This window comes from Syngnathus typhle, linkage group LG17 (genome assembly GCF_033458585.1).
Source record: "Syngnathus typhle isolate RoL2023-S1 ecotype Sweden linkage group LG17, RoL_Styp_1.0, whole genome shotgun sequence".
Classification (NCBI taxonomy): domain Eukaryota; kingdom Metazoa; phylum Chordata; class Actinopteri; order Syngnathiformes; family Syngnathidae; genus Syngnathus; species Syngnathus typhle.
In genome coordinates, this window is record NC_083754.1 from 4,924,471 (window position 1) to 4,936,016 (window position 11,546).

The 11,546-nt window shown below is 37.4% G+C and overlaps 2 protein-coding genes across 5 annotated transcripts; both read left to right on the top strand.

Moving 5' to 3' along the window:
* Window positions 1–1,378: 1,378 nt before the first annotated feature.
* On the top strand, window positions 1,379–5,515 carry LOC133170630 (chromobox protein homolog 1-like). 2 transcript variants are annotated; one of them, XM_061303701.1, is made up of 5 exons: window positions 1,379–1,624; window positions 2,546–2,793; window positions 2,942–3,113; window positions 3,257–3,351; window positions 3,489–5,515. In XM_061303701.1, exons 2-5 carry the CDS (start codon window positions 2,597–2,599, stop codon window positions 3,637–3,639), a joined length of 615 nt encoding a protein of 204 aa, XP_061159685.1. In that variant the 5' UTR covers window positions 1,379–1,624; window positions 2,546–2,596; the 3' UTR covers window positions 3,640–5,515. The 2 variants fall into 2 exon arrangements, with proteins under 2 accessions (XP_061159685.1, XP_061159686.1); XM_061303702.1 differs by having other exon boundaries at window positions 2,567–2,793.
* Window positions 5,516–6,015: 500 nt separating this feature from the next.
* copz2 (COPI coat complex subunit zeta 2) lies at window positions 6,016–11,541 on the top strand. Of its 3 annotated transcripts, XR_009718596.1 has the most exons (10): window positions 6,016–6,159; window positions 7,804–7,872; window positions 8,180–8,264; window positions 8,349–8,440; window positions 8,980–9,035; window positions 9,719–9,796; window positions 9,899–9,950; window positions 10,063–10,167; window positions 10,664–10,702; window positions 10,803–11,541. XR_009718596.1 is itself a non-coding variant. In XM_061303622.1 (9 exons), the coding sequence occupies exons 1-9, from the start codon at window positions 6,142–6,144 to the stop codon at window positions 10,848–10,850; spliced, it is 537 nt and encodes a 178-aa protein (XP_061159606.1). In that variant the 5' UTR covers window positions 6,017–6,141; the 3' UTR covers window positions 10,851–11,541. The 3 variants fall into 3 exon arrangements, 2 of the variants coding, with proteins under 2 accessions (XP_061159606.1, XP_061159605.1); XM_061303622.1 differs by lacking the exon at window positions 10,063–10,167 and having other exon boundaries at window positions 6,017–6,159; XM_061303621.1 differs by lacking the exons at window positions 6,016–6,159; window positions 10,063–10,167 and having other exon boundaries at window positions 7,426–7,872.
* Window positions 11,542–11,546: the final 5 nt, after the last annotated feature.

Below are 11,546 nucleotides of genomic sequence, written 5' to 3' on the forward strand. Positions count from 1 at the left end.
CTCTTCTGATGCCACCTGCTGGCCAAAAGTCTACTGACATAACCTTCCATCTTTAATATTGTACAAATATAATATTGAAAATACAGTATGTCTATAATAACTCTAAACAAACAATATATTTTGCTGCCATTGGATTTTAAATTAAAAGTAACTCAGCTTTTCTGATTTCATAATGTAAAAAAATAACTATTGATATCAGAACAAGCGTGGACTCTTAATTTTCTAGCATGAACAGTGCAAAAATGTGCATTAAACTAGTTATATTTTTATACGGCAAGTTACCTTTACATCAAAACAAGATGGTTCTTTTTTTCATCCAAAACTTACTATGGGCAAATTGGCGTGCTCAATCAGCCTACCATGCATGTTTTAGGGATGTGGGAGGTCACCGGAGTACCTGGCGTAAACCCACGCAAGCACGGGGAGAACATGCAAACTCCACACAGGGAGGGCCGCAGGTGGAATCAAACCCGCACCTTCTGAAACCGTGAAGCGGACGTCCTACACTCACATTAAACCTTCATATTAAAGTCCGCATGAAATCGAATTTAAGTGTACTTAATATTGGCCATGCTCAATTGCAGAGAAGTTTTTCGCTTGTTAGTAAGGCACATGGTTCATTATCTGTATGTCCAGATAAAAGTGCACTTTTTGCACTTCTAAGTTCATGCCACACGAGGGGTTGCGCTAACCAACGTGCATCCTCCAAAGGACAGTGACCTGGCCTTCACCTCACCTCCGCTTAGGGATAATAACCCAGTCTTCAACCCTGTCCTTTGACCTCAGCTGGGTTCAACCTGAGGTCGTCCCTCTCACACACACAGTTCAAGACGGGGTCACTGGGAAGCAATTTAGATGCCATGTGTTCCTCTGAAGCTTTAGATCCATCCCACATCAATAAGCTACAAAACGACAAAACCCGGCACTTGGTAAAATGCACTTGCGTATCCTACCTCTAAATTGCACTATGCTGGACTAGAATTGAGGGTGGTTGTACAGTCTCATGTAAATTTTCACATTCGGGGTTTAAGTTGCCAATATTATAGACAATTTCTCAGTATTAAGAAACAATCGATTATTTACCACATGAACGTAAAAGCAAATACCTCTAGGTACAAAAGAAAAGAATAGAAAAAATTGCATCGACTTACCTTTTATTTCAGGTGTGCAGTATCTTTGAGCTACTATATATTCCATGGTATTTGAATATTGTCAAAGAGATAATACATTTGCCCTGTGTTTGTTTTGAATAACTCATACATGGAGAAAAGGCAGCTGCAAGATGGCGGACTTCCTGACGTATGATTGAGCCGTAAAGGAGTCAGCTAGTTGATCTAGAACGCTTCGCACGACCATGAGCCTTTGCGTCGTACGGCACTTCCGGTATTGCTGTTGGCGGGTAGACGGGGTTTGCAAGCCGTGCTGCAGAGTGCTGAAGCTATTGTATTATTTAGCACAAAGCTTTTTGGATGGACAAAGAACCCAAACACTAGTAAAACCTTGAGTAGCTTGTTGGTCACAACAACCGGAGATCGGTCTGTTATTAACTTAAAACAGACCCGAAATCACTAGTTGGTTAATTGACCCTTGCGAGAAGCTAATTCAAGAAGTTTTCATCGTAACGGTAAGCATTTCGGAGGAGTAACACGCCATCGCCATGTTGTACCCAGTTGCAGAGCCCGGCTGGCTAGTATTTATTTGTATGTTTGTTTTGTTTGTTTTTGGCGGGGTGTGGCATTTGGATAAAAGTATGGTTCCCCAAAACATTTGCCAACGCATACTGGTGTTTGGTTTCATACCCAAAATCTGCAACTTCAGTGAACGTAGTTTGAGCATGTCAAGATTATAAACGCCGGAACCCTATTCTTCCCTAGTGAATGCAGTTTGTGTAGTGTGCTAGTTGGATTAAAATGCCAATAATTTGATGTGATTTAAATAACAGAGCAAAAAAAATAATTAATTAAAAAATGAATTAAGGACGTACATACTTGCCTGCAGATATAAAAATGATGGCTGTTTTTAACGCGTTATTTCTAATATTCCGTTGCAAATTAATGCGCTAATAATTAAGTAACAATTTTGATTGAGCGTCAAGTCAATGGGCAAACTTTGTAAATTTGGCACGTTGAGGTACCCGTAAGCTGCAGTGCTCCGTTACTCCGCTCCTCCCCGCGTCTCACGTTTACATTTGCACAATTTAAAGCAAGGATGGTTTATTTTTATCCCAGTTTACGTGATTCAAAATCCAGCAATCTCCTGCATTAGTTGCACGTCTGCTTCATACAGCCTGTTGCCACATCAAATGTTTCTTTGAATGACTTTTTTCCGTAGATGACACTTTATTTACTATGTACTGTATAAGCAACGATTTCATTTGATACACTTTCAATTTAAAACATAATTTCCCATTCCAGATGTTTCTGTTAAACCCCTAATAATTATATCACATATACTGGTTTGTTATGGTTACTTTGATTTTGTTTGTGAAAAAAAACACAATACACTTTTAATATTGTCTCTTTAAATTTGTCTGGACCCATCATAGACTTTTTAATTTCACGTCAAGCTGGCGACTGTAGCAGTAAAGAAGGGCAATATGGAGGAGGAGATGGAGCAGCAGCAGCCGCCGCCGCCGCCGCCCCCCGTAGTGCCTGAAACGCCAACAGCAACCACAGAAGCAATAGCAACACCAGAGGAGGAAGAGGAGGAAGAATATGTGGTTGAGAAGGTTTTGGACCGTAGAGTGATGAAGGGCAAAGTGGAGTTTCTACTGAAATGGAAGGGTTTCTCAAAGTGAGTCTGTTATCATCTTTCAAGTAAGCTAAAAAAGTGGAAATGTCTTTAAAGAAGAAACAAGTTGAAATGTATTGACTGGATTGTTACTAATCCTATTTTCGTTTGTTAATCATTTGTTTTGCTTTCTGCACTTGTACCTGTTTAGTGAAGACAATACATGGGAACCAGAAGACAATTTGGACTGTCCAGACCTTATTGCGGAATTCATGCGGAAGTACAAAGAGAAGGAGGAAAAAAAGAAGGATGGCAAACGAAAAGTCAGCGGTGAGGCCGTCGGAGGTCCAGAAGACAAAGGGAGCAAAAAGAAGAAGGAGGAGGTAATTTGGAAGATAGTAGGGGATGAATTGGCTACTGTATCTTCTAATTCACAGCTTTTGTAAGAAACGGCAGTTCAAAAGAGGATTCTTTAGCATAATATGGCTCTTTTAATATTTCATGTCATTTCTTTCCTTGTGTCTAGGGTGAGAAAGTCAGAGGTTTTGGGAGAGGTCTGCAGCCAGAAAGAATTATTGGTGCGACAGACTCGAGTGGCGAGCTGATGTTTCTGATGAAATGGTGAGTCTTCTTTCATTTAAAATTCAAAATGTCCAATCCTCTAGAAACATTGAGATGATGAGACTACAATTCTCAGGGAGGGTCGTTTACATTATCCTAATGTTTTATATTTATGGTCCCCTTACTTGTCATTACAGGAAGAACTCCGATGAAGCTGACCTCGTCCCAGCCAAAGAAGCCAACATCACTTGCCCACAGGTGGTCATCTCTTTCTATGAGGAGCGTCTCACATGGCACTCTTATCCTGCAGAGGAAGAGGACAAGAAGGAGGAGGAGAAAAAAGACTAGATAAGTGGAGGTATATGCAAGAGAGAAAATGAGGTGCAGGGTTGTAATTAAAAGTACAGTACATACACATGTAATAGCTTAGTTTACCGCAATGGACCCAAGTGCAAAAACTCCAAGGAGTGGGGTGTTAATTGCCACCATTAAATGTTTTTCCTGTGTTGTGATACATACAATTTATTAAAATACTCCAACTTGCATTATGATTAATAATATTCTTAAACATATGTCGTCCAATAACTGATGTAGTGTTCTGCTTTCTTGCCATGGGTTGAGTGTAGGGCAAATTTGGTTTTGCAGTGAAACAATCAAAATCTTACATAGTATGCGCAAAGCTATCAGTTCATCTTGACTGAGTTGTGGCAAGCAAGTTGGGCTCTTTACGAAGGATGCATTTAAATAATGATGGCAGACATGTAATTGATGGCTGCAAAAGTCAAATCAAGCTTTTTCACAACATAAATTACACTTGTCCCAGTACCACCAACTACTTTGTCCTCTTTTTGTACTTACAACGGTCATTTATGTAAGTCTTGTGACCTATGTCACAAAGTGACTGAATTATTTGCTGTCATGATTTCTAATGTGGGAACTCAACTAAGCTTTACTGTACTGATTTTTCACCCAATAAGGTGCTGTAATGTAATCATATTTGTTGGGATAATGTGAAGTTAGCAAGTCTTGTTGATGTCAAAACGTATGCAACAATTTTGTTGTTGAACCTCAAAAGGCCAAGTTTTTAAATCGATTCACAATTTTGAATAAATGATGCAATATTTCCTAGTTTTATTTGCAAAGTCTGAAACACTGAAATTCGATATGCACAGCTAAACCAAAATACAAGTACAATTACTGGTTGTAACAAAAGGGCACTTTGGACAGAGGCGTAGCCAGGAATTTTTCCAGTAGGGGCGCGCGCCCACAGGAAGAACATCACCCACGCCGTTCGCTGATCGCAGGGAGTCCTAACCGGGGCGCCGCCCCGGCTTGGCTACGCCTCTGACTTTGGAGTTCAGATTCACAATTCAATAGAACTACAGCGGGGGGTTCTCCCACCTGGTCAACCTCACTCATGCTTTAATCTCCTCATTCTATTACTGATGAGATATTCTGATATAATTATGGTATAGATTTAATGTTTGGTCAGAAAATGGTTATTACATCTATTTCAGTTAGTCTACCCGAAAGGTTGTTTGTTGATGAGACTTGAGTTTGCCATCAAATACAAAATGATAAATTACTGACATGAACAATAAACTCAATGCATCTTCTATGTCGGCTTGCATGTTCACTCTTTTGATGTATGCCTTTTATGTAAATGTTCCATAACAAGAACAGGAAAACCATTTTGAAAGTTCAGCCGTGTGACCCTTTGGGTTTTTTGTCTTACCATGTCATCTTTTGAAACAATTAGCTAAGGTTTCTAAGCTATTGAGTAGAATTGTTATTTGCTCCACAGATATGAAATGTAATTTTTCTTTTAAGCCACTGAAATAAATACAAATAACACCTGTACGTGTGCATTTACAGAGAAACGTGGTCCCTAGTAACCGAGTCATTCAATGAATGTGCTAAATATTGAATCAATATGGATTTTTTTTTTTTTTAACCATTCAGCAAAATGTGTACAAGTGCTGCCCACAATTCTGAACAGTGATCATTCAGCAATCAGCTTGTCTAATTCTATACTTTAAATAGATACTTTTTCTGCAAAACTTCTGTTCTACATCAGTACTCTGAAGTATTGTGATGCATTTTCTTGTCTCTTTTTCATTTTTGCATTCATCAAATTGGTATAGTCATCTTGCATGTATCTTATTGTCACGATTATTGACTGATCCACTTTCAATTATTAAACAATAAAAAGTTTTTGATTTTCTTAACTGTGTATTTTGTTCAGTAAATCTCATTGTAATTCAAACATATACATCAATCTCAGGGTTGAGAGGCAAACACTACCACGGGGCCACGCCACTTGTAATTACATACATATTTAAGTCATTCAATCAACATTTAATTAAAATATTCATTTCGTTATTGGTGCATTTATTTAATTCTATATTTAAGTGGAAAAAAAAAGAAATATTTCATGGCGTATTCATTATTTAATTTTGGTCCTCCATAACTCTTAAGCATACACGTAATAAGCGGACATAATGTTGTGTACTGGATCCAAATGCAAGGATTGTATCTGGTGATTTAAAAGTCAACTGCTGATCTGCTGTCCCATACTCATCTTTCATTCATCATTCATTCATCTGAAAGATTTTCATTTGTACGATTTGACCTCGCTGTTTTGAGAGCAGAATCGTGAGCGCCCCCTGTCAAACTCCTTGTGCATATGCTTTGATTTGGTTGGCTGCAGGATGATCGGGAACGCGATGGGGGCGGCCCTGTATGGAGGAAAGAAAAAAAAAAAAAAGAAACTGGAGTTGCCGTATGCGAGGTGGTGCGACTGCAACAGCTCGGAGACTTCCACGTCAACACACCGTCTGAAAGAGTGCAATGGATTCCGCGTCTCTGGTGAGGCTTTTCTTCGTTTCACATGGCTCCGAATACGCGTTACACACTGGTGGAGGGACGATTGTTGTCAATATCGTTTTTAAATGCTATAACGATGTTGTCATTTGTTTTTTTCCCCCATGACAGCTGTAGTTGGCAGGGAACATGCGGTACCAACCACGGAGTTTAGTACATTATAGAATCCATCTCCATTAAATAGCAGAATGAATTTGTATCAATTGAATAGATGAACCTCGGAGTCGGTTTTTCTATATTGCCTAAGATAGGGGCAGAGCTACTGCTGAGACATCGTGACCAAGTTGCGTGGCGATTTTGTAGTCCTTTACGTTACGGTAGTGTGGCTCAGGAGGAGCCGTAATCCACTTACAGTGACCGAGAGACCGGAGAATGTCCCGGAAACCGAGACTGGTTAGCATCATGCCACAAATGCGTTGTAGTCATGGCATATTGTTTATTACCGTGAGCTGCTAAAATATCTGCTTGTGTCCACTTGACGTGTAGTCGTTGATGCCACGTCCTCTCTCTCGCTCTCTCCCTCTCTCTCTCCCTCTCTCTCATATTTAGCGCTTTTACTCTGAATGTTAATTCAAATCTTAACGGAGTTAATATTTTCTGCCAGGATTATCTGATAAATGAATAAATGGGGCTGAATTTCATTCATAATTTGAGATTTTAGAGCACAGGTGTCAAACTCAAGGCCCGGGGGCCAGATACGGCCCGCCACATCATTTTATGTGGCCCGCGAAGACAAATTGTGCATCAAATTCATGTGTCATTACTAGAATTGGGAATTGTCTTCACTTTTAATATCTTTTTTTTTTTTTAATATTTGACCAGTTTTTCTTTATTCGTCTGATTTGAAAATGAGTTATTTGTCAGTTTGTTTTGGAGCTTTTACTGTATCTAATATGAGGTGCTCATACATTTATTTGGGTTGACAGTCATGAAAGAAGCTATGACTACGATGCGGCCCACGGAAAAAAATTGTTTGAGTTTTAGAGCTAATGTTAGCATAATAATGTGTCATATGGCAGTTATAGAAAACCATCATTTTAAGTTCAGCACTGTTGTAGACAGTAAAATGTTGCTTAAGATGAATAAAAAAGGGAAAAAAATTTCCTAATCTCATGTTATTTATTTTATTCTTCATGCTGGTCCCCACCCTAAGGTCAACGTTATACAGGCTGGTCTTCAAGTGTCTGGTCTAAGTTCTGTGATACACTCTGACTGTGAATCTATGCTAGTCAGTGCATAACAGAACTTTGTCCCGAGTCTAAAATACTCTTCTGATAAATGGTCAGGTGAAGGAATCTTTTGTTAAATCCGCGTCTTGATAATTGATCAGGATTGAACCAAAAACAGCATCAACATTCACTTGAAGCAATATTGATTCACAAAGAACAGTAGAAAATGAAAAGTGGATCATAAATTTAGCTTTATTACCTGCAGCCTTTTGAAACACACATGACGTTGGCCTCAAAAGCAGTTAGTGTGTAGTTTGTTAATAATGATGAAAACATTCACTAAAAGCAGTTGAGTCAAAAATAACCCAAATTGTATTAAAAGGGACAGACCCAACTTGATAGATGTTATACTTGACCTCTTTATGCAAACATGAAACATTTACATCATGCATTATTGCAGGAACCTTCCCTCTACACAGTGAAAGCTCTTTTCATTCTTGACAATGATGGCAACAGACTTCTCTCAAAGGTAAAATGAATACTATAATGAATATATTAATAATTAGGGTAAAAAATACTGCGGGTCTAGTTGCTCTAGTTATTGAAGAATTCACATCTGATTTAATGAGCCATTCAGTTTCACATTATTATTAACCACTATCATTCCTGAATAGTAAACAGGTTGTGTTATTTAGAAATTGCTCACTGTTTTTCTGAACATCAAAATGGTGGATGCTGGTTTTATTGTCCTTTTGTTGTTGTTTTATGAGAGATGGTGTAATGAATTTAAGAATTAAATTGGTGCACAACTGATTTTTATTTCTTCCTTATCTTAGTATTATGACCCTGAGCTTTACCCCTCCATGAAGGAGCAAAGGAACTTTGAGAAGAATATTTTCAACAAGACTCACAAAGCAGACAGTAGGTTGAATTATATATATGTATGTGTGTATAAATATTTAATTATATTATATATTCCCCCCCCCCCCCCCCTCTTTCTCCTAGATGAAATAGCTTTCCTGGAAGGATTGACTATCGTCTATAAAAGCAGCATAGACCTTTTTCTCTATGTTGTCGGAAGCTGTCAAGAGAATGAGGTAAAATGCACTAATCTGTTTCACCAAAGTCTGCTTTCACAAAATACCCAGATAATAAAATTTTAAAGAGGACCGTGGTAAGTGTCACAGATTAGCCAAACACAATTCAAGATCTCTTTATTGCTGTAATCTCTAAATTCTGACTGAAAATTCAAAATCCAACATCACCACCTCTCAGCAAGGCCGATGATCCAATTCATAGAATTGATCTTTTTTTCCCTTTAGCATTTCAGACACTAATACAAATGTTTGGGTAGTATTTATTCATTGGCCCTCTACCAGGAAATTGTCCTTAATGGTTTGTTGGGACTACTCAATTTTGTTATTTCATTTGATTTTTTTCCTCGTAAAGGCTAAATTAATTCCAGGTAGACACTAGTTTTTCTTTCACAAGGTAAAATTGACTACAGTACCCAGTATTAAGAGGGTTACTATATATAGAGTTGCGTTCATCTGGTTAGCTCACCTGAAGCATCGGTACTGGAACGTAGGGATTGATTATCACAGGGGAATTTAATTTAATTTTTCTTTTTCTCTAGTTGATGCTGATGTCTGTACTCAACTGCCTATTTGACTGCCTTAGTCAAATCCTGCGGTAAATTCACAATATTGAATTTTAATGTGCACTGTCTCACACACACACAAACTCTCAGTTCAACAAAGTCCAAAAACATAATAATTTACAATAATTTTTACTCACTATGCATGTTGCTTTGTGCGACTTCTGGCTTTCCTTGACTTGAACAATCCTCTTCAAATCTGGCTTGTATTCCGTTGCTGCAATGTTCCAAGCCAGTTGATACGATGCAAGCGCTAAGTAATTTGGGGGGGAAACTGTTTTTCTGCCTGACTTTTCAAAGCGTCTAACTTGTGCTTGCGAGATTTAGTCCCTTTTGGAAAGTTGTTATCGATGTTTGCATGGAGTGAGCTAAAGTGGCGCTGAAGATTTGAAGCTTTAAAATGCGCTAATGACGTCTGACATATCAGGTAGAATGGCTTGCCATTCAACAAATAAAATATCAACTTTCCCACTCTGTTAAAAACGTCCTGCGTTCATCTTCATATTTTCGTTTAGCTGTGCATTTATTTATTTTTTTTTGCCATTTTGAGAGCGAAATTGACACTAATTGTTTACTCGAATGGGTTTGCCACTTCCTGCTTTGCGGAATTTCTTGCGCATGCGCGTTTGATGAAAATACCATAGACTCAAGTGAAGTAAACACGCACACATAAAAATATGAAAATGGTTGACATAAATTTGTTGCACTTTTTCTAAAGGAAAAATGTGGAGCGTAGGTGTTTCCTTGAGAACATGGAAGGAGCCTTTCTCATTGTTGATGAAATTGTTGATGGAGGGTAAGAATCCTGATATATATAAAAAAATATATATATTGTTTTTCAACATTGGTTCAAAAGTTCACGTCAAATACAAATAATTTAAATTTATTCTTTTGATAGAGTGATCCTGGAAAGTGATGCACAACAAGTCCTCCAAAAGGTCAATTATAAAGTAAGTTCTTGCTGTAAAAATAACACTCTTATAATTAGCCTCTTCTTAACTATTCTTCTATTCGACTTTCTTAAACTCTTATCTTTTCCCCATCATCTCTGGTTGGCACCAGCTTGTGCCAGAGCCTGCCTATGGTTTTGTCCTATTTGATCACATCACTGGTAACCTCCAAGCACAAACAGACAAGAGCCAGCTGCTGTAGACAGAGAAAAACAGGGTGAGAAAGATAGATGGATGCATGGTCAAAGAGTGCCATGACTAACAAGAGTTGAAAGGTTAATACTTTTGCTGAGTGTCCTTGTTAGGAGTGTCTTAAGTCACATTACCAAAACAAGTCTAGACCTGCTGTAAGATCAATTCCTCCATCTTAAGGGTCTAAACACATTTTTTACAGTTTTATCACAATCTACAATTAACTATAGTTCGAATTAAAAATAATTATACTGTATTGTTTATTATTACCAATTAACTGTAATTATAACATAATCAATTAAAATAGTAATTGAAAGACTTAACCAAATAAATCTATAATTGTGTGTAATTGCCAATTAGTTTTTTATTGTGGGGATGTTGTGGTCAGGGATGCAAACATGAGTGGAAATATTTTTACTGATGACTGATTTGACTAATGTGAAGATTTATTTGCAAATTAATTTCTCTATTAATTTTGTTTTATTCTGTCAGTTATAATGGTTTTATTTTCATTTTTATAGGTTGATGAAGGTACATTATCTGAACAAAGCGTAGCACAGGTAAAGCACAGACTCACCTTACATCTACATCAACGCTTACTCCAATTGAAAAATTTCCTGTGATCTTACTGAATGATGTCACTCTGTGTGATTCTTCCAGGTTCTGCAGTCGGCCAAGGAGCAGATCAAATGGTCCTTACTGAAATAACAGCGATGTCAAGCTATGTCAAGGCAGTTTCAATTACCCCATCGTTTAGTGACCATTTTAATTGTTTAGATTTTGAAGGTCTATGAATAACTTGAAACTGACAAGACTGCAGCTTGGGCAAGTCACAATAGATGTGTTTACTGATGTAAAAATAAGGCATACATAAAAATGGAACGCTATGTGGTAATGGAGGTGGTTGTGTTGTGTTCTGGGGCTGGTTTGTTACATTTGGCACGGTGTCTGCGCAGGGTGTGATGAAATCTCAAGACTGTCTAAGCACTGGCCGATAAGTAGGCTGAAAAAGTGCTGTAGTCTCATTGAGTTACAGAAATTGATTAGTGATTTCATCAAAGGATCGTGCAACCAAATATTAAGTGAAGAGAATTATATTTTTGTAAAAGTATTTTTATGCCTTTGGCCTGCAAATATAAAACAATGCCTTATTTTTATTAGTAAATAATCAATATTTTTTAGATATATTTATTACTTTTGTCTGTTTCAAGTTATGTCAGAGACTAATGTTGGTTGTTGTTTTTTACAGAAATGTAAATTTCATGAAAAAATATTTGCATATTTTAATTGTTTATTCCTGTAAAGAAATTTTCAAATATTGTTACAAAAAGGTCAATGATTGAAATCATTAAAGAAATGTTTTTAAAATATGTGTAATACAAAAGGTTTTAATACAATATCTAT

Coding starts and splice junctions, on each gene's coding strand:
- copz2 (XM_061303621.1), top strand. CDS start 7,774: ATGAAACATTTACATCATGCATTATTGCAGGAACCTTCCCTCTACACA. Junction 7,873..8,179: donor GCAACAGACTTCTCTCAAAG/GTAAAATGAATA, acceptor TCCTTATCTTAG/TATTATGACCCTGAGCTTTA. Junction 10,703..10,802: donor CTGAACAAAGCGTAGCACAG/GTAAAGCACAGA, acceptor TGATTCTTCCAG/GTTCTGCAGTCGGCCAAGGA.
- LOC133170630 (XM_061303701.1), top strand. CDS start 2,597: ATGGAGGAGGAGATGGAGCAGCAGCAGCCGCCGCCGCCGCCGCCCCCC. Junction 2,794..2,941: donor AAATGGAAGGGTTTCTCAAA/GTGAGTCTGTTA, acceptor GTACCTGTTTAG/TGAAGACAATACATGGGAAC. Junction 3,352..3,488: donor CTGATGTTTCTGATGAAATG/GTGAGTCTTCTT, acceptor TTGTCATTACAG/GAAGAACTCCGATGAAGCTG.